The 22813-nt window shown below is 42.4% G+C and overlaps 1 protein-coding gene across 1 annotated transcript in view; it reads left to right on the top strand.

The window, feature by feature from the left end:
• Positions 1–22813, top strand: part of Bzw2 (basic leucine zipper and W2 domains 2) — a 61258-nt gene that overhangs the window by 10595 nt on the left and 27850 nt on the right. The window contains exons 2-4 of the mRNA XM_052738345.1: positions 12018–12082; positions 17982–18158; positions 22467–22570. Of these exons, the coding sequence (XP_052594305.1) occupies positions 12018–12082; positions 17982–18158; positions 22467–22570 (346 nt within the window). The remainder of the gene's footprint in view (positions 1–12017; positions 12083–17981; positions 18159–22466; positions 22571–22813) is intronic.

Genomic DNA, 22813 nt, shown 5'->3' with positions numbered 1-22813 from the left:
GCCCCGTAGCCTTGAGTCCCATCCCTAGGGCCAGGCACACACCTGTAATCACAGTCCTCAGGAGGTCAATCCTCCACTACGTGGAAGTCCAAGGCTAGCCTGGGCTGTAGGAGACCCTGCCTCAAGAAGCACTCTTCCACTTCCCGTCTACACTGCCAGTGTTTTCACATCGAGTCTGGACTTCCCAGCTCCGATTTTTTTATATTAATCATTGATGACCTTTGATCATTCTCGCACTACCCCAAACGAGGCTAAGAATTATTTTCAAAGTAGCTATCATTTTAATTTCCTTAATATTTGTTTATTTATTCTGAAACCAGATATCCCAGGGATCATTGTGACTCTAGCCTGCCCTACCTTGAAATCAGTCATTTATCCTGGGAATCCTGGTTTCTTTTAGTAGGAAGTGGTGTGATGTTATCTGAAGTCTGTGGAAATATTGTTCTTATGTATGTGTAAATAATAATACTGCTTCGATCTTTTTGAAACTGCTTTGCATTTCAGCAAAGGTTAAAATTTTTAATTAACATGTAATTTTAGTGTGGTGGACTCTAGATATGATCCCCGACAGTGTGGTCTGTAATTTTAGGATTTGAGTGTGCTCTGTGTCTGCATACGTAGAACTTTGAAGACTCTGGTGAAATACAGGATGAGAGAAATTTGGATCTGCTCTTGTTTTACTTATTCCTTTCTTTAAAAAAAAATTATTTTTTATTTATTTTGGTTTTTTGAGACAGGGTTTCTCTGTGTAACACTCTTAGCTATCCTGGAACTTGCTTTGTAGACCAGGCTGGCCTTGAACTCTCTTGAGATCCGCCTGCCTCTGCCTCCCAAGTGCTAAGATTAAAGGTGTGTCCCACCACCTCCCAGCAATAATTTATTTACTTTTATTTTATGTGCACTGGTGTTTTGCCTGAATGTATGTCTGTTTAAGGGTGTCAGATCCTGGAGTTACAGTTTGTGAGCTGCCATGTGGGGATGGGAATTGAACCTGAGTCCTGGGAGAACAGTGAGCAATCTCTCCAGCCCCAATGTTCTAAAATTTTTTTAATTTAATTTATTTATATGTATGGGCGTTTTGGCCGCATGTATATGTATGAACCGCCTGCATACATGGTGCCAGAAGAAGGCATCTGACTTAGTCACTGATCCATTGCTATGAAGAGGAGACACTGTGATCAAGGCAAGAAAGCATTTAATTGGAGGCTGGCTTACAGTTTCAGAGGATGAGTCCATGATCATCATGGCAGGAAGCAGACAGGCATGGTACTGGAGCAGTAGCTGAGAGCTTTACATCCTGATCCACAGGCAGTGGGCAGAGAGTGAAGCAGGGCCTTGTGTGGATTTTTGAAACCTCAGAGCCCATCCCCAGTGGCACACCTCCCCGCAAACAGTTCCACTAACTGGGAACAAGCATTCAGACATAAGCGCCTGTGAGGCTCCTTGTCACCCAGACCACTACAGCATCGGATCCTCTGGTGCTGGTGTCACTGGTGGTTCTGAGTCACCATATGGATGCTGGGGATAGAACCCTGGCCCTCTGGAAGAGCAGCCAGTACTCATGTAACCTCTGAGCCATCATCACTCCAGCCCTTAACTCTCTTCTCCTCAATTTTCAAATTTCTATTCTGTCTTCTACCCTCTTCCTTGAATATCACAGGATATGAAATTATCAATGTGGAAAAATTGTACCAGTATTGCAGGTATAAGAAACATGTTTGCAGTGGATTTGAACCCATCAGTAATAAACTCAGTCACCAGCAGTGCATTGGTGTCGCACAAAGGAAAGGAATCCAGTTCCCCTGGGTGTCATGTGACCAGAGGGAACCCAGATTCTAGTTTTCTGCTTCTCTCTCTCTTCCATCACGCTGGCTCTCTCTTGCCTGAGTCTGAATCAGTTCCTGCCAGAATGCTGTCTTCAGAATCTGTGTGTCTGTCCTCACAAAGGGCTTTGCTCTCTTTTTTATTGACCAGCACAGGAAGTGTCACATGGGGAAGAACTGAGGGACACTTCACAGAGTTTTCCAAGGAATTAAGTCTAACTCCAACTCACCCCAGCTGGCCCAGATAACAACAAATATAAACACCGTTTATTAAGCAATATCTGTTTGTCCCCTCCAACATTTATGATGGATATTCATTTTATAAGGCCACTTTTCAGCCTGTTTGCTGGTTCTAGCAAATGATTATCATAATACACACACACACACACACACACACACACACACACACACACACACACACACACACACTACTGTCTGGGTCAGGAGCATGGGAGAGTTCATAATGGAAGATTACAGCTATATATTAGCTTAGGTTGTAAAAGCTGATTACAGGGAAATCCAAGGCAAGTAAGGTTGGTTGTTACATTGTTTCTTAAAGGCAGGTTAAACAGTAGGCTGGCAGTCTTAAATCTTAAGTGACCCTAAGGTGTATTATTAACTCTGGCTGTGAGTTCCACCAAAATTTCTAGTTTCTTAGAATATAAAATATTTTCTTCATAATGCATTGCCACAGCTATCAGATGGCCCAGCTAGTCCACTCCTGGGCATATACCCAGATCTCAGATTGCCCCTAACTGGCTCTCTCACATCTGGGAAACACCCTGTTCCCACCGCCTTTCCTCTTGAGAACGTCTCTTCAACAAAAACAACTTTCATGTGACACCTGGCAAGAAACAGAAAAGGTTGGTTCTTGGACCCTCAAGTCCTCCTAAATCAATAACTGGAGGCAACCTTCCACATTTATAATAGAGACTGGGCAGAGGAAGATAAACCTGGAGCCCAGAGAAGATTCCTTCTGCCAGCATACAGCATCTCCAGCTGCCCCAAAGAGCCTCCCTGGGCGACAGGAATCTCTCTTGTCTGTAAGCAGGAAAGGGGTCACAGTAACCTCCGGGTGGTAAAGGAAGATGGGGCATCTGATTGGGCTGTCCTGAGAGGTGGAGCTGGCTGTTCCCTCCCCATTCTTTATGATGCTTCCACTGGAACAGGAAAGACCCTCGAGGTAAAGAGTTCAACCACCCAGCCCCTGGGTTTGGGTTACCAGGTAGCTCCACAGTGATAATGGCCCCCACAGTCACCTGCCAGCTCACACGAGTGGTAGCCTTCCTGTTGCTAATTACATACCTTCTTCCTCGATACCAGCCTTCTGGAAAGGTAGAAGGCCTGCCCGGCTCCATAAAGGACATGCCACGGAACACTAGAAACCTGGTTTAGTTCTTCTCTCCCGGTCAGACTTCATGAGAACTGGGTCTCACAGGTGTGGCAGGGGCCGGAGTAGAACCCGGTTTCCATGCTGATGGATTTGCCCACATGTAAAGCGTGCATTAAAGACTTAGTCCTGGCCAGCCAGATCAGTGGGTAAGGGTGCCTGGCACCCAGCCTGACTTCGAGTGCGCTCAATCCCTAGAACCCACATGGTGAAAAGACGGAACTGATTCTGGCACGTTGTAAGTTGTTCTCTGCACATGACCTGTCCGACCCATCAACTGTAAGATTCTAGCTGTGACATTTCCCCTCTTCTCTGTGCTTCAGGTTCACTGGGCACTGAATATCTATTCCCTCACCCCACCCCCACCGTAAATAAAGTTGCGAATTTGACAGGTCAGAGCAACTGTTCACTGTGTCCCCAAAGAATCATCTGTTAGAAGATACTAACCTTCTGAGCTTCCTGTCCTGGTGAAGCAGAAGCAGAGGCAAAGGCACAATATTCAAGCTTTTCCTACAGGTGGAAGTTCAAACCACCTATTTGGGGTAGGAGAGGACCAAGCCAAATCAGCCCTCCTGACTTAGTATGTTGTTTGGCTAGAAACTGCTGCCAACACTTCAAAGTTCTGGGGTTTTCTTGGGACCCTGATGACCTCCCTGTATAACGCCTATCAAATTTCAGTGCCTTCTAATGCCATACCATATGGTGAGGTACTAATAAAAGGAAGTTATACTCTTCAAGTTTCACCAACATGACTGACCAAACATGAGCAAAGAATGACACCAATAAACGTGCCAAACTGGATGGAGAAAAGCCCACAAGCCTCAACCCTACACAAAGAATTATAGGCAACGGTACAGCTGGGAATGAGAAAGGTCACCCTCACCAGGGAAAAGCATGCCAATTGGTTGTCCGTTGCCAAATGGTTAGTCTTGAAAACATACATACAAGTAACATCATGTGGACCAAACAGGTTATATTTAGAGGTACATATGGATATATAAATACATACAAGCTTGCAGTAACAATGAACAAGAGGCCATGAACTTGGAGGAGAATGGAGTGGGCATGCATCCCTTACTGGTTCTTGGGCGATTCTGGGGCTAGATCTAGAAACTAGATACAGTGTAACTGGTGGATTTGTTCTTGGATCCTAACTTTTAGCTCATATTCAGAAATCAGATGTCAGTTTCCCCCTACCCACAATTCATCTGAGGAAGATGTTTGTGCTTAGTGCTAATGGTTTTTACTCATCCAATTTTAACATTGAGGTCCTTCAATATTTACAAATATCACAGAAACCTTCTTAGTCATACCTACACGTGGCTACACAACTTACAATAGGAGTTTGTTTGAAGGGAGCCAGAATGTTTTATTTGGCACCAAACCCTTGGTGCTGAGGCCTGCACAGTGATCCCCCACAGTCAGGTTTTTGATTCTGCTGTCCTTAAGGAATATTCCAGGTTGGGTTCCTTTTTCAATCAAGCCCTTAAACATCGAAAGAAATGTTCAATCCTCTCTTCCAAATTTTGGAGATGTGGCTGCTGATTATCTGACTTCACAGTGGATTGGAATGCACCATTTCCGAGACTTTTTTTTTCCCAGTGGGGTCGGGGGGCGGGGGAGGGTTGAGGGGACCCTATAGCTACCATACATCACATACATAAAGGATCTTACTTCCACCCACAGCCTCTGAACAGGCACCACAAGGACTGGGGCACGATGTCATGGGTAGTTTTATGGAACCACAGGGCTGTGGCCAGCTTTTGGGTTCTAACCCCTACACCAGGAGCTGAGGCTCTCTGCGGGTTTCCTAGCCATGATGCATACACAGAATATATCTTCAAAAGACCCTAGTTTCATCACAGTGGTTCTGCTGCATCGTGTGGGCTTTTCAAAAGGACTGTAGGAAGAGACAGAAGGAAGGTCCTGTCTACTGTGACTTGGGGAGGAGAAAATGGGAAATGTGACTGCAACACTCACCTCAAATATATGTAAAAACTTCCTATAAAATTAGGAAACCTAAGATCTCTGGAGGCCACCATGTCTTGGGCTAGCCCACTCTCACCATCTTTGAATGTGAGCTGAGACATTTGTGTCTGCTGTTGAATTTTTCTTTAGTGGACTAAGAACCTCCTGAACCTTAGAGTCCATTGGCATGCTATACAACAAATTATATCATGTTATTATACACATACATTTAGTTTCTTTAATGTTAGTAATTTAAACTTTTTAAATCAGTTTAATTTTAAGAGAACTACTGCAATAATGTCAACCTAGAAGTTTTTCTATATTTAACATGTTAATTATTTGATGTTTCTTGCAGTTAGCTGTTTGGAGAAAGAGAATCACTTATAATTATGGATAATTTTTAGTTCTTTTAGTGGTAAATTATCTTATTCAATTAGAAAATAAGAGATAATTCTTGAATCTTGCAAACAAGCCCCAAGTGCTCCTAGAAAACTGTTTTACTGAGTTGGTGTAATGTCCTCGTGAAACACTTTGTTTGCAGGTAAGGTTGTGCTCCTATATTTTTGAAGACTGAAATCCTGCCCCCCACAGTTGTAAACAATATTGACTGAGTAGAACAATTTCTTTATGGTATTTTGTTGCAAAGCTTTTCTTGCCCATTGGCATAATGCTTTGAAAATTGGGCAAAATGATTCTCTAAGATACTTTATTGGAAAAAATATTGACTAGAAATTCTGGGGATGGAGAGATAGGTCAGAAGATAGTGTATATTGTTCTTACAGAGAACCTGAGTTTGGTTCCCATCACCCATGTTGGTTGGCTTACAACTGCCTGTAAATCTGGCTTCAGGGGATCCAATGCCCTCTTTTGGCTACTGGGCACATACTTTCATGGGCATAGATATACACATAATTTAAGAAAATTTCTGAAAATAAAAAGGGGGGATATGGGAATGATAGGATAAAAGGTTCGATTATTGAATCCACTTTTAGACTAAAAAGCAACTGTAGCTGGAAGTTTTTCTGTGTCCTGGCCAGTCCATAGCCGCTCAGACCCAAATAAACACACAGAGGCTTATATTAATTATAACTGCTCAGCCATTAGCTCAGGCTTATTATTGTCTAGCTCTTACACTTAAGTTAACCCACAATTCTTATTTATGTTTAGCCACATGGCTTGGTACCTTTTCTCAGTTCTGCCTTGTCATCTTGCTTCCTCTGTGTCTGGCTAGCGACTCCTGACTCAGCCTTCCTCTTCCCAGAATTCTCCTCATCTGCTTGCTCCGCCTATACTTCCTGCCTGGTTACTGACCAATCAGCACTTTATTAAACCAACCTACAAAAGCATTTTCCCACAGCAAGCAACTACTAGTCTCAAATAATTTACATTGGTATGGATTTTTTTTATATTGATGCAAATTTAATGTTATTTTTGTTAGAACATACTGCATATATATTTCTACTCTTGTTTAAGATATTGTACCTATGCAGCTCATTTAAAAATGTAATGTAAAGTTCTAGTCCTTGAAAACTATGACTACGTACTGTTTAGGATAATAAAGAAATGCAGGTTAGTAGTTAGTCATCTATTACATTCAAACTTATAGTCATGTTGGGTATGTATGTTTTCAAGGTCAAACACAGATATATTTTAGACAAATGGTCTTCAAACATGTCAGAGACCTACAGAATGTAGCATTTAAAATGTTGTAATATCATAAGGCTTTTCCTGACAGGGAGACACATCTGCTCCTGGCAGCACAGTTTATTTCAGAAACGGATGACGGGCATCAAAGAACCTCCATATGGAGTTGGCTTTTCATGTGGCAAAGCTAGCCATTTGGGCAAGGGGCTGCCCTTGCCTTGACTGCTGACAGTGTGCTGTCCAAACTGGACAAGCAGGATACGAAAGTAAGGCAGCTGCCAAGCTTTGCCAAGACAAGGTAGGACAGTCTTTCAAATTTCCTGCTTCCTAGAAAAGTCTGTCAGATATTGTAGGCCTGTAGGCCAAAGATGGATGCTCCAACACTGCAGAGGAACCTTGGGCAACTGTCCAGGCTGCCCAGGCTGCCAGCTGTCTGTCATTTTTATAGTTTTGGAAGTTGTTTGCTTTGCACTTTCTGTTTACTCAGGTAATATTATATCCTTCTCAGGTCTCTGATGGAGTAAGATGAGATAGTTATAGTTTTCCTTGCTACCAAATTTAGAAAGAAAATTCACAAGAAAGGTATAAAGTGTATAAGGTTAAAAGACATAAAAGCTTAAATATTTTATCTAAAAAAATGTTCTGAGGTTTAAAAAGATAATTTCAGGATGGTAATACAAGTTATGATAGAAAAAGTTTAAGTATAAAACTTGGACTCATCAAGGTAAGATAGATAATAGAGTAATTTCTCCAAATTTGACAAATATAAATGGCCTAGACATTGTGAATGTAATTCTTACTTGATAGTTGTTCTTATTGTGTATAATTTTACTGTATTAAAGTTAAAACCTTTCCTTTTTATTTAGACAAAAAGGGGGAAATGTTGTGACATATTTGTACACTGTATGAAGATGTATTGCTGTGATTGGTGTAATAAAAATCTGAATGGCCAGTAGGTCGGCAGGAGGTAGGTGGGATTTCTTGGGGGAGAAAGGAAGAGAAGGAGTAATCTAGGCACGTGGGAGACACTAGGAGACATAGAGAAGAAACAGGAGGTGCAAGGTGGAAGAGAGGTAACGCCACATGATAGAACGTAGATTAATATAAATGAGTTAGTTTAAGTTCTAAGAGCTAGTTAGGAACAAGACTAAGCCATAGGGTGAACTTTAATAATTAGTAAGAAGTCTGCATGTCATTATTTGGGAGCTGGCTGGCAGGACATAAAAAGCCTCATTACACGTGTGTACTACTGTGCATATGTGGAGATCAGAGGACAGCTTCATGGAGTCATGGAGGTGCTTCTCTCCTTTCCCTCACTGGGTTCCAGGAGTCAAACTCACACCGTCAACTTTGCAGACAATGGTAGTTACCCTCTGAACCATCTTGCAGGACTCATTTTCATATGGCTTCTTCAGACCATAGCAGTTGGAATAGAGATAAGACCTTAAAGCTGAGCCTATTTTTCTGTCCTTTTACAGAAGAAAAAGAAATGCTGTGAGCTCTGCTTTAGAGTATCTGTGTTCCTAAGTTGAAGTGGTATGAGTGGATAGCATCGTGCGGTGGTGTGCAGGTCATGGAAGGCAGGCAATCAAAATTTAGAGATACACTAAAGCAGACCAAACAAGAACAAAGCCAGAGCATGCACATAAACCTCCAAGTACTGAGACAACTATCACTCATTTAAAGAGAGAGGGGAGGATCCTTTTCCTGTAGATCATCTGTGGTTGGCTTGACTCAGTGTGTGTCTCATTTCATTTGACATTGGGTCTGTGTAGTCCAGACTGGCATCAAACTGGCAGTCCCCCTGTCTCAGTCTCCAAAGTACTAGTAGATTACAAGTGTACTTCCATCACACCTGCCAGGTTTTCCAGTGGGGGGTCAAAGAATGATGTAAATGGAGTTTCTCTGTTCCACCCAGTCCTGCAGCCACCTTCAGATAATTGAGTTAGAGGCCTAATATTACTTATAAATGCTTGGCCATTAGCTCAGGCTTATTACTGACTAGCTCTTACACTTAAATTAACCCATAATTCTTTTCTATGTTTAGCCATGTGGCTTGGTACCTTTCCTCAGTGAGGCATTCTCATCTTGCTTCCTCTGTGTCTGGCTGGCAACCCCTGACTCGGCCCTTCCTCTTCCCAGATTCTTAGATTGGTCACCCTGCCTATACTTCTCACTTGGCTACTAGCCAATCAGCGTTTTATTAAACCCGATTTGAGTGACAAATCTTTACAGTGTACAAGAGGATTATTCCACAGCCGAATGATGGTACTTGTGTCTAGTCAATTGGTTTCAGATTATAATGAAGTGTGGTAAATACACTAAACAGTAATAGTAAATGTGTACTTTCAACATTGTCATACTTGAATATTCTTTGCCACTGTATCTTTGACATTGTCCTAGGTTTGAACTAGGCCCGTTTTTTAATCTCAAGTGCCCTGGCTTTTCTGAGGCCAGGATTTTCAAAAGAGCTCAGTGAGGACCTTATAAAGGCTGACCCTCACTGGAGCAGATTATAGTGTAGCATGAAGAGCTAAAATTAGCAGGAAGTATGCCTCTGCTGCAAATAGTAACAGCTCAGTGAGAGGTACTGTCGGTGATCAGTGTCTTCCTTCAACCTGGCTGCGGGAAACAGGTTTGTTTATTTCAGATTCTGCTGATGTTTATAAGTCCTCGCATATATATGCTTATGTGTTACTCAGTTGTTCTCCACATAGACTGGATAGATGGTGTTGGCAATAAGCTCCATAGCCGGGCATGAAGAAAAACTTAAGCATTTAGAACTAAAGTTGACATAAAAGCTAAAGCTTTTAAAATGAAGTGTTTTATAGCACGTTTCCAATGGGGGGAGGGGGAGACTAGGGTGTCAAGACAGCGTTCATTGGTGGACTCTTTGCATTGGTATTCTGGCTCAAAAAAAAAAAAAAACTTTTAGAGAAAGCTCACACCTGAAAATTTCCAAATATTTACAAAATGAGAACATTTTGACAGAGAGCTACGTTTTATATTTTACTTTTGTTCCCAAATTTCCTAATGAGACTCAAACTCTTGGTGATTTTTGGTCGTTGAATGATAATACATTTGGATGTTTGTCGTCCTGGGGAGTATGGAATGTGGAGGGAGATACAGGTGTTACCACTTTGCACCAATTCAGTGTTGCTGATCTGGGGTGAATCTAATAACAACATCGACAGGGGGATTTCGAAATGAGTTTCACAGTTAATGTAAGTAATCCATGTGTGGGTGCTCCTTTTCCAGCATCCATCGGATGAGACGGGGTGGCAGTGTGAGGATCCTAGCACTGTAACTATTTGCTTTGTTTCAGTATTTATACTGTTCCTGGAGTCTTCTTCAGGCTCGTCATCCTTGTGTCTCAAAACCGTTCCTTTCACTGTGTGAAGTTGTTAAAAACTCAACTCCAGTGGTAAAATAAATTGTTTGCATCTGTTGCTTTATTGGTAGTTAGTTTTGCTTCTTCAGTAACAATCGATGTGAAGTTCTTGGTGGTAAGGGGAATTTTGTTTTGTTTTGATGGGTCTAGGAATAGAACACTAGACCTAGCGCATGCCAGCACGTGTTCTACCATCCAGCAACAGCCCAGCCCTGGGAAGGAACATTGATTTTATAAATTGAATCAGGATTCTCCATACTGCTAATGATTCTTTTAAACTTTGGGAAATAATAAATAATTGCTTGAGTGCTGCAGATTTTCTTGGGTATTTAATGGTATAATTGAAGAAATCCAGATATTTTCAAATCACACTTTATAAAAATGTTTTTGTAGTACTAAAAATTTTTAAGCGATAGATGATAAATGCAGTAACTTGTTTGGGTAGCACATACTGTCTTACTTGGCCTCTGTAACCTAAGCAATCTCTATGTATGGTGTATATTCATGCCAACAGTCCATTAATTGTTAAAAGGTCTTGGAGAACAAATTTTATATATCAGTACTTGAATTTTTCTTACATAGAAAAAGCACAGACTACATTTACCCTCTTTTTAGGTAGATAAGTTACACTTCACAGTCTTTGATGGAATTTTTTTTCCTATTAACAATTAAACATTGTTCCATGTTAGCACAGCTGCTTACTGGTTACATATTTAAATGCTTATCTGTTGCTTAATTTTTAGGTGTTAAAGATAGGAGGGCTGGAGTGATGGCTCAGTGGTTAAGAGCACTGGCTGCTCTTCCAAAGGACCCAGGTTCAATTCCCAGCACCCACATGGCAGCTCACAACCATCTGTAACTCCAGTTCCAGGAGATCTGCCATCCTCACACAGACATACATGCAATCAAAACACAAATGCACATAAAATAAAAATAAATTAATTTTAAATAAAGAGCACTCATATACATGAAAAAATAAATCTTAAAAAAAAGAAAAGATAGGAAATAGTGTAAGAACCTAGGCGTTTCCTAACCTCATTGAAGTTGGACACTCAGGGTAGAACAGTCCACCATCAGTCAGATGACTGTAAAATGACCAGTGGTACTAAAGACTGAAGGAGAAGAACACTGAAAGTGGTCGGGGAGTCCTCTGCAGAGGAGGTATTTGAGTGTGTGTGAAGATACGCAATAGTTGGAGGAGCCAACCTGAAAGAGGCAGGCACACGGCCTCAGGAACTGGCTCCCTCTTGTCTTTTGGAACAAACGCAGAACAGTGAGGTCACAACCCAGTATGTGATGGGAAGAAATGGGGACTGGATATGATTATGTCATAGAGATGGAGTCAGAACCTGAGAAGTGGCACAGTTAGATCTAATTCATCCTCTTGTAAGTCTGCGTAATGTTCCATGTGGTGGTTAAACTGTGATTCACTTAGCTAGACACATGCTTTTTTTGCAACTGTATCTTTCACATACATGTATGTTTGCCTTGGTATGTGGATGTAACTAAAGGATACCACTAATAAAGCAATTGTTAGACTGCAGGATATACATGTAAGTATTTACAGATACTCACCATATGCGTCCTAAAGCATGGCGTGAAATCTAACTTCTGTTAAAGTCAATGCGGGTAGTTGTTTGCCAACCTTTGCCAAAAGTGGTTCTAGGTAAACTTTCCCATTCTGCTAATCCAGTAATTTAGACGCCATATCCATGCATGGTTCAAGTGAGTCTGTGTTTATTATCTACATAGGTTTATTTTGACTGCTAATTTAAAGCACAAACTTTGTTCTCTTTTTCAGTAATTTTATGAATAAGCATCAGAAGCCAGTACTAACAGGCCAGCGGTTCAAAACCCGGAAAAGGGGTAAGTTGTGGGGTGTGTTTGCGTGCATAATTTGCTAATCAGATCTTAGGAGTGAGGAGAGCCTGAATGATTCCCTACTTCCTCTTCCTGGTACACTGAACTCTGAATAGCCTTTACTCGGCAATGCAGCCGTGGAACTGGGTGACTTGTGTTTGGTGTTGGGTTGCTCTTATATCCTACCCGAGCTGTGCCTCTTTGGGGACAAAATGAAGACAATTGATCAAATAAACTTAGGTGTTTTTTTTACAGACTTTACTGTTTTGACCCCATTGTTTATATTGTAGTTTCCTGTTTTGGTTTTTGAGAAAATATTCATGACAAAGATGGTAATGCTAAGAGAAAAGTGTTCCAGATAAATCTAGTGCCGTGCCGGCGCTTGGTGTCCATGGGACTTTTCACTCTTTCCTGCTGTGGGCGAACAGTAGGAGACCCAGGCTGATGCAGAGCAGTAAGATTTTAAATAAGATTTAAGTAAAATGTCTGTGTTGCCGTCCTCTGTGTAGGGTATTTGAAACATGATTTCATATCTCATCTTGCACAATTTTATGAATTGTCATTTTTATAGTTGCATTGTGCATACAATGTAGTTTTGCATAGTTATGTGTCATATGTAATTTTTATTATTGGTTTTATACAATTCTGTCTTTGGATATAAAAATGGTTCAGCTAAAACTTTAAAAGACGCTATTTCAGGGAATAAGATGAAGGAAGTGAAGAATTACTGAAAGTACCAATGTGGTTGCCCTTTTCCTGGTTAGCAACCTCTTCCTCCTTTTTTTGGTGTGTTTGGTTTTGTTTTTCGGGAAGGTTTTCACTTGTAGCCCAGGCTAGTCTAGAATTCAGCATGTAGCCCCAGCTGTCTTTGAATCCTCCTGCTTCAACCTCCTGAGCTAAAACCGCAGCACGAGTCACCACCCCTGTGTGACCGACTGCCCTTTCCTCTCCAACCTTGTCCCTGTGCTCATAGTCGAGCCTGGCCAGGGCCTTGCACATCGCACTTGTGAGGCAAGTGCTGTACCGTGGAGCTGCATCCCCAGCTCGTGACAGAGATAATGAGCAGGAGAGACTTCACCCTGAAAGAGAAGACATGTGTACGCCACCCTAACTTGGGGTCTCTAGACGTGGCCATCATTTATCCCCGTACACGCGCTCTCGCTGGCAGAAGAAACGTGAAAACGTGCTTGACAAAGTTCTCACAGATGTTCTCCGAGGACCTTCTCCCAGATGACCCTGGGCTCTGTCAAGGTGACAGTGGCCACTGCCCTCACTGCAACAGCTGTAGCCGTGTTGGGCTGTCTCTTTCCATGCCTTTCCCTTCTGTGGGAAATTACTGAGAGACAAAGGACTTCTTACAAACACAAGTTTCTGTTTTTGTGTTTGTTTGTTTTGATTGGGGGGGGTGTTGTTGGTTTTGGTGGGGTTTTTTTGTTTGTGTGTTACTTGTTTGCTTTTGTTTTTTTGTTTTTTTTGCTTTTCAAGACAGGGTTTCTGTCTTGCCCTGGCTGCCCTGGAACCTGCTCTGTAGACCAGGCTGGCCTTGAACTCACAGAGATCTGCCGGCCTCTGCCTCCCGAGTGCTGGGATTAAAGGCGTACATTACCAGGTCTGGCTCAAACACAAGTTTTTAAGTTCTCTTAGATAAAAATAATCCTTTCTGTGTGTACTCTTGCCACAGCCTGGATGTTCACCAACTGTGTTTCCCAGTGCCTCAGTCTGTAATTTCCAAATTATCAAAACCACCGCAGTCAATGTCCAAGCACGCTGTAGTATCGAACCTCACACACTACACACACACTTACACTAAAATACACACACACACACACACACACACACACACACACACACACACACACACACACCCCACATACAGTATCGTCGTGAGAATGGTCCCATTGAAGTCAGTCACAGACTTAATAAATGGCCCACGGTCTTTTTATTCCCTGTGATTTTCATATTATGAGGAAGGAAATGTCTGACTCCTAAGGGAAAGGAGAATTTCCCTGTGGTTAGATGCTGAGTAAAGGTGATGTCTGTTCTGCTTTCCCGTGGGTTCCTCTGGCTCAGAGCTATGATTACTCCGCCTGCAGCCTATGTACTTTGTTCCTCTAGAATTTTAATCATTTCCCCCTCCCCCTCCCCCTCTACACAACAAGACTCTAATTATATTTTTTTCTGTTGCTCCATTTGAATGTTGGTGGCTGCATAATGTTTTTGTTACAGCATCAAAGGGTCTTTTATTTCTTGTTTTATAGTGAACACTGTTGCTATTAATTTATATATGTCTTTATGGCATCCTCCCCGCATGACTCTGACTAGTACTATGGTTCTGGTGTTGGTATAAGTGATGTTAACTACTTATTACCCATTCTCACATTAGACAACTACAAGTAGGCATTCTGTGCAAGCTAGACTTTTCCTGATATCAAAATGATGTAAGCATGTAATTTAAACAAATGGCTCTGTGAGATGTAGTTACAGCAGCGGGGCCTCTGGACTCTTTTAACGGATGCTTTGGTTTTCACATTGTGAAGCCAGATCACCTTTTCCTGTGGGGCGCTCTCTCTCTCTCTCTCCTCTCTCTCTCTCTCTCTCTCTCTCTCGCTCTCTCTCTCTCTCTCTCTCAGCAGTATTAAATGTTCACCTCCTACTATGAAAACAGGAGGGTTCATCTCCCTCTGATGGTCCTCACTTGCCCGCATACCTCCTGTCCCTCTCTCTCCTGTGAACAGACATAATCTTTAAGGTACACTCTTTCTTACAGTATCATTGTGATCCTTTGGCTAAATTAATTTAGTCATTTCTTATTTGTACTTTATTTTCTATGGATTAAAACTAGGCAACCCTAACTTTTCCTCCATTATATAAAGGAATTGATAGCAATGATAGTACATTGAAGGAATTCTTGTGTCATTGATGTGTCTCACTTTTTTTATCAGTTCTTTAAGAATTCCATACAGTTTATTTTGACCCTAGTCACTTGTCTCCCTCCCCCAGACCTTCTCAGATGCGCCCCTTCCCCTCCCACACAACCTCTCGTCTGTCTATTGACCCCACCAGGGCCAGTCGTGCTGCCCGAGTGTTCTTGGACGTGTGGCCTCTTCATCGCGTTCTGGAAGACTCATTGGGGCTACCTTCCTCTCCCACCCAGTAGCTAATAATTGACACAAGCTTGTCAGCGAGGGGTGACAACTTTGTGCCCAACTCCCTTCTCCATGCTTCTCGTTCAGGCTTGTGTGGGTCTTATAACACGATGTCACAGACACTGTGCGTTCATACACACATCTGTCCTGCTGCATCCAGAAGTCATTGTTTTCTTGGCGTCATCCCCTGGCTCTGCCTCTAAGCTCTTCCCACCACCTCTTCCATGGTGATCTCCTTTTGGAGGTTGGAGTATGGTACCTAAGTGCCTTCTTTTTCCAGACAGGGTTTCTCTGTGTCGTTTTGGTGCCTGTCCTAGATCTCGCTCTGTAAACCAGGCTGACCTCGAACTCACAGACATCTGCTTGGCTCTGCCTCCCGAGTGCTGGGATTAAAGGTGTGCGCCACCTCAGTCCTCCTAAGTGCCATTCACCCTCACACTGTATCATACTGAGGAGTTCTCCTGGTCACATTGCAACAACTTTGAGTTGTCACCTTGAAGCTGAACTGTCCACTGTCCACACCAGTGTTTTTTCCTTCTCGTGGATTTTTTCCTTTCCTTTGTAGGGTCTCATGATGCAGGCGACAGTTACTCCCCATTCTTGAGGCTTTGAATGTTTCAATACAGCCTCACTTTTTTTTTATTTCCATTTTTCTTTATTAAGAAATTTTCTACTCACTCCACATACCACCCATAGATCCCCCCTCCTCCCTCCTCCCACCCCCCAGCCCTCTTTCCCAAGCCCTCTTTCCCACATCCCCCAAACCGAGGTCTCCCATGAGGGGTCAGCAGAGCCCAGCACACTGAGCCTAGGCAGGTCCAAGCCCCTTCCCACTGCACCAAGGCTGCGCAGGGTGTCACACCACAGGCACCAGGTTACAGAAGCCTGCCCATGCACCAGGGACAGATCCTGATCCCCCTGCCTGAGGGCCCCCCAAACAGTTCCGTATCCAGAGGGCCTAGTCCAGTCCCATGAGGGTTCCACAGCCACCAGTCCACAGTTCATGGGTTTCCACTAGTGTGGCCGGTCATCTCTGCACGTCCTCCCATCATGATCCCCACGTCCCTCACCTGCAGAATCTCTCCTCTCTCTCTCTCTCATTAATTGAATTCCCAGAGCTCAGCCTGGTGCCTGGCCGTGGATCTCAATACAGCCTCACTTTGCTGTTTCCTTGAAGAAGAATAGTTTGGCTGAACTCTGGGTTGGAAATTTTTTTTAGCCAAATTTTTAAAGATCCTGGTTTCTGAACCGGAATTGTTCATGACTTGTTGAACAGTCGTGTTATTCTGTTCCTGGATACTTTATGCGGACTTGGTTTTGGTTTTCTCTGCCCCAGAAACTTCAGGTAGTTGCTTTCTTTCTGGTGTTCTGAAATTTCATGACAATGGACACACCTGGTGTGGGTCCAGTTCAAGTGTAGTATGTTCACATCATTCGTCAACTGAAAACCCTTGTTTTTCAATTCTATAAAACGTTCTGAAAATTTAAAAAGTAATTTCCATTGACTTGGAGGTTTGCTGTCTTTACCGTACTATTTCGGTATTTGAGTAGTCGGCCCTCTGCCTTGTCTTTTGACTAAGATTTTTCTAGATTGTTCACAACAGCTGTTTTCAGCTTTCTCTTTCAGTTCTCCAATTGAGTTCTACACTTTTCTGTCATTTTTCATTCCAAGAGCTCACTGTTACTCAGGAAGTATTTATTATGAACTCCTCTCTGCCTCCCCCTTCTCCCCTTTTCTCTCCAACACCAACCTTCCCCACGACACCTGTCTAAAGTCCAGATCAGAACTCCTTCAGCCCATTCCCTCCCCTCCCACCCTCTCCATGGCGGAGCCCCGTGTTCATGGGCACAGTTCCCATTAGCTCCCGATGCCTTTCTGTTATTCCATGTCTGCCTCATCGGTGTGCGCTGGAGAGAGCAGCTGTATAATAGCTGTTTTTCCTTAAATCTCTGCAGCCCTTTAGATGATCTACAAAGTCAGAAACGTGCCTAGCCATAACACTAAGTCACTGTTTACTGCTCTTTCATATTTCATAGTATGGTTTTCTAGAGTCTAGAGGGTATGTGGTATTGCAGTAGAGTGCAGTGGCTGGAAGAATCCACTAAAAGGATGGCAAGACTAAAACAGTATCTCACTTTCTTATTTATTGAATAAGTATTCTAAAATGGTATATTTTTTTGTTTCCAGTAAAATATGACTAGATATAACATCCATGCACATACAAAAAAGAAAGTTTGTGATCCTCAACACTAAATGTCAAGAGGTAAGGACAGAAAACAGTACCTGCCCTGGAGCTGTACATCACACATCCAGCTTATAGCGTGTTCATGTGCTCTGGAGTCCTTTATCCTGAAAAAGAGACACTTTTTTTATTTCCTCCACCTCAGTCTTGTTCATTTTCATCTTCTACAGTCTTTGGCGATTCTCTGCTTCGTTTCTTTATCTCGGGTGAAATAATTAAGTTTTAGTGGCTATAATTTTTTTCTCCCATGGTTAGACTTAATAGATTGCATACATTAGCCTAGCCTACAAATGACATAAATGAACAGTCATTGGTGTTATTATGTGTTCGGTACTTAAAATATTTTTAGATGCTTAATCAATTTGTTAGAATAGATGTTTGAACAAGGGGTTTTAGAACATGTAAATCCATATGGCCAATTTCTTTCAGTACTACATGGACACACACACACACACACACACACACACACACACACACACACACGGAATCCATTTTTTTTTTTTTTATTTATTTCAGATGAAAAAGAGAAATTCGAACCCACAGTCTTCAGGGATACACTTGTCCAGGGGCTTAATGAAGCTGGTGATGACCTTGAAGCTGTAGCCAAATTTCTGGATTCTACTGGCTCGCGATTAGATTATCGTCGCTATGCAGACACACTCTTTGATATCCTGGTGGCTGGCAGCATGCTTGGTAAGCCCTATTAGCATTTCCTCATAGTGTGTATGTATTCCGATTCCATTATCCTATTTCCTCTTAGGGTAGAATCCTTGGAAACTTACATTCATCTAAAATTTTTACCTAGATTATAATTCCGAATGGTGTTAATGTACATTTGAATGATTACTGGTTCAAAGAGCATAGGACTGAGTTTCTGCAGCCAAAAGCCCGTTGCTTCGTGTGTTCCTGACCCACAGTGTCTATGGCATGGCTTTGTGTGTTTGGATATGTCCTCTAGATCCTTCCCGCATACTTGGTGAACCCAGACATCAAATGGCAGCTCTTCTTTTTTCCTCCATGTGCTAAGGTTGATGTAAGGATCATCCTTTATAGCTCTTCCATCTTATTCAATGAGACAAGATCTCAGTCAAACCCAAAGCTTGCTAACATGGCAACTCTAGCTAGCCAGGTTGCTCTAGGGAATCCCAGGTTCACCCACTGAGCGTTTTGTATAGGTTTTGGGAATCTAAATTCTGGTCCTTATAACAACTGAGTTATCTCCCCAACCCCTTTAGATCTTAGTTCTTATCGTTGATTTCCAGGTAGCTGTATGTCATTAGAAGCAGTCCGTTTTCCTGATTTTCAGTTATCTAAGAGATATTTGGGGATGGAGATGACTTAGCGGTTACAGACCATTGGCTGCTCTTCTAAAGGACCCAGGTGTGATTCCCAGCACCCACAAGGTGGCACACAACCATCTGTAACTCCAGTTCCATGGGATCCAGTGCCCTCTCTGGCCTTCACAGGTGTTGCACACATGTGGCTCACTTAGATACAAGCAGGCAAAATACCTGTGCATATAAAATAAAACAAGGGCTGGAGAGATGGCTCAGTGGTTAAGAGCATTGACTGCTCTTCCAGAGGTCCTGAGTTCAATTCCCAGCAACCACTTGGTGGCTCACAACCACTTGTAATGAGATCTGGTGCCTTCTTCTGGCCTGAAGGGATACATGCAGGCAGAATACTGTATACATAATAAATAAATAAATCTTTAAAAAATAAAAAAATAAAATAAAATAAAACAAAAATGAGTTTGTTTTTAAGAGAAAGAGATTTACAAATCTATGGAAATATTTCGATTGTTACAAATACTTGGAAGTGGTGCCAAAGTGTGCTGCTGCTCTGATGAGACAGGTGATATAATGGGAAGTGCCTGTTCCAGATGTCATCCCTGCTTTCAAGGAAGCACTGGCTAAGCCAACCTGCCTTGAGACAAGGTGAATACGTTCCTCCTTTTTGAGGTAGAGCCCTTTCTGAGTCCCTGGTCACATGTTCTGATATGAAGCGTGGCCCCATAGGCCACCGGGCCTTATCTATATTGATGACTTTCACTGCATACTGAATTAATTTTGTGTTCCCATTTACACAAGTCACTCATCACACAGAAACACCACCATCACGAAAACTATATAGTGTGTTAAATCCCAATACCCAGAAATAGCCATTGGTAATATTTTGGTTAACTCCCTTCTAGAAATCTCTCGCCTCACATTTTTGAGAACTGAGTAATATTATATGCATGTGGTGCTGTGCATGCTAACTTGTGTTTGCTAAGCAGTATATTCTGCCTTTCGCCTCCATGATTGTTACATTTGGGGTGATTTTAAGAGTTACAGCCCAGTGACGTTAAAGAATATTGAGTTCCAATGTTTGTGGACACATCCCGGCAGGCTCTGTGTAGTTAGCAAGGCCCCAGCCACAGTATTAAAGGATGGAGATAGTCAGATCTAGCCATCGAAGGGAACATTTTTGTTAACATTTTGCCATAAATCATGCATCTTTTCCTATGCCTATCTTATTTAGATCTTTGTCAATTAAACTAACAGTTGATAGTTTTAAATTAAAAGTGAAGTAGAGCATTTTCTAACAGGACCCTTGGAACCCGCTGGGTGCGTTATCAGGACACTGGTCACTCTGTGATAGTGGTCAGCAAGGGGGTCACCCATCGCCACGCTGGCCAGTCCCGGGGAACGTTGTTACTGGGACTGCTCGTGCGGGCGGCTCATTCCCATAGACAGTTCAGGCTCTCGGAACTGTATGTTGTGTTTTAGGTTCCCAGTGACCTCCAGGCAGCACTCTTAATCCCTCTGTCTGCGTTGGGCTCTTTTTCTTTCCTTCCCCTCTTAGAAAACCGCTAGGAATCCCTTCCTACCACTCTTCCAGTCTTTTCCCCTGCCCCATAAATGTGTTCAGGTATCTGCACACTATGCATTGATCTTCTGAGGGCTTGCTTACAATCAATAGCCACTTTAGCTCTGCAGCCCAGGCTTCATCCTTCACACTGTCAGTATATACACCAGGCTGTTCGTATATATGTTTGGCACAGCTTAGCCGATTTTGTACAACCCAGATGCCTCTGAGTCCAGATTTAAGATGAGCTAAGACAAGCCCCTTCCTTTAACTGAACCCTTTGTCAAATGACTAGGTGAGTAGGAATTTCCTTCATATCACAAAGTTTTCCTGTTGTTCTTGTTCTTTCATCAAAAAATATCATTTTTTTACCTCTATCTTAAGAAAAAGTAGCCACAAGGGATACGTTTTCTTTTATTATTGCTACCTTGAAAAGTAGCAGTGTTCCTAAACTTAGAAGTGACAATTAACTCTTGCTTCTAATATAATGAGAAGCCATTTGAAATGCAAGCTATCAGTCAGCATATGACAAGTGAATCTGTTGTGTGAACAAATGCATTCCTAAAACCCTTACTTCCCCCAGGGAAAAATCTGCAGTTTCAAAGTCAGACTTCCCAGTTTTGCAATTTTTACCATGAAAGAACAATTAGTCCAGAGGTTTGAGAAGATTATCATCTTAATATAATTTAATTTCAGGTGGTTTTTGTTCATTAAAAGGGGCTAATTAAATCGGGTGCATAAGTTGACTTAAGGAAAATAGGCTCCTGCAGGAGCTGACTTCTCGAAAACTAATTTACTTGCAAAACTATTTGCTGAGGTCTAAAGCCCAATGGAAGAGTCTGTAAGCTAAGAAATTCTCATTTCTTACATCCGGTAACGAAAGTGCCTATATGTGGCATTTTTTACCCAATGTCTGAAATCACAAGTTAAATTAAAGCTAAATTACGCAAATAAATTGAAGAAGTGACTGATAAGTAGGCAACAAGCTTGGTCTCTTAACTGCTGTACCGATGGTGCACAGTACACTAGCTAGTGTAAAACTCTATGCTTCAAATACGTGTTAAATGTAGGCCAGGTCTCTCCAACGTGGCCCTTAAACCCAGCCTAACTGCAGTGAAGTAGAACTGAAAAACAGAAGTGCTCTGTCTCTGTCCTTGTAACCAATCAGTGCTTATGGTAGCCATTGCTGGAACTTACGGGAACATGGAAAATTGAGCTCTAATAAAAAGGCACTCCTCTGTTCCAGTCCATTTAGTGTACTCACAAAACAAATAAGAGAATTAAAATTCTGTTCTAGCCAGTGCAGCTGCTAAATGACTAGGTACAAGTTCAAGGAGTCAGTACAGACTGTTAGCCACATATGGGAAATTGTGTTCGTGAAAGAGGAAATGGTTTGAGAAACATTCTTGTACCCCAGTGAAGACCAGAAAGATCCAGACGAGTTGGTTCCTATGGTTGACACCACAGTTAGTACTGATGGCCCACTCCCACCAGACGCTCCATCCGTAAGAGTTAGGCCCTTTGCTAAGAGATGACTCATAGAGGTGCAGGGAACCAAACCTGGGTCTTCTGCAACAGCAGTATGTGCACCTCTATGTACAACCTCCTGTAACTTCAGCTTCAGGGAATCTGACGTCCTCTTCTAGCCTCCAGTCATCAGCACTCATACGTGCAATGACACACCTATATAAGTAATTTTAAAAAATAAAGCTTTAAAAATAAAAAAGAGCTGAATCTGTTCAACCCCACAGTTAGGTGAACAAGGTCCAGCAAAGCATTTAGCAGTCCTGAAAAAACCATGGCCCAATGTACGAAGCATCAGACGGTGCATTGAGAATAATGGAATTCAGTTCACTGAACAGAGGTTCGTTTTTCATGGTTAAGTACCCACTTTGGAAAGAACTAGGTTTTTAATGATAGGGTCTGGTGAAGGCAAGGACATGGAACAGGTGTGGTCAATGTATGACGTGGAACAACGTATTTGGATTGTATTGGAAACATGCATCACAACCTGTCTTTACTTGTACGTGTGCATCCTATGAGATTCACTATGACCCGTTTTTACATCTGTTCTCTGTTTTCCTTGATGCTCTCGTCCCACTTTGGCGTTGTCCTGCAGCGCCATCCTAACCGAGATAACTTGTCTTTCAGCCCCTGGAGGAACACGCATAGACGATGGTGACAAGACCAAGATGACCAACCACTGTGTGTTCTCAGCGAAGGAAGATCATGAAACCATCCGAAACTACGCTCAGGTAGAGTGTGGCTCTGCGAGGGGGCGTGCGTGCTGTGTGTTGGGACAGAGGCACCTGAGCAGAAATGGAGGGAGAACAATCTCCCACAGTGCGAGATAACTCAAGTGTGAAAAACCACACACTTGCGGTTCCGGAAAGCATCGACCTTTGCCCCTCACCTACAAGTCTTCAGGTGCCTGCACAGTCTGACCGTGTAAATTCATCCTATTTTTTTTTGGAGAAAACAGTTTTGCTCCTTCTTGT

This window comes from Peromyscus californicus, unplaced genomic scaffold, assembly GCF_007827085.1.
Source record: "Peromyscus californicus insignis strain IS unplaced genomic scaffold, ASM782708v3 Scaffold_15__1_contigs__length_86483966, whole genome shotgun sequence".
In the NCBI taxonomy this organism is placed as follows: domain Eukaryota; kingdom Metazoa; phylum Chordata; class Mammalia; order Rodentia; family Cricetidae; genus Peromyscus; species Peromyscus californicus.
This window is presented reverse-complemented; position numbering and strand designations above follow the sequence as displayed.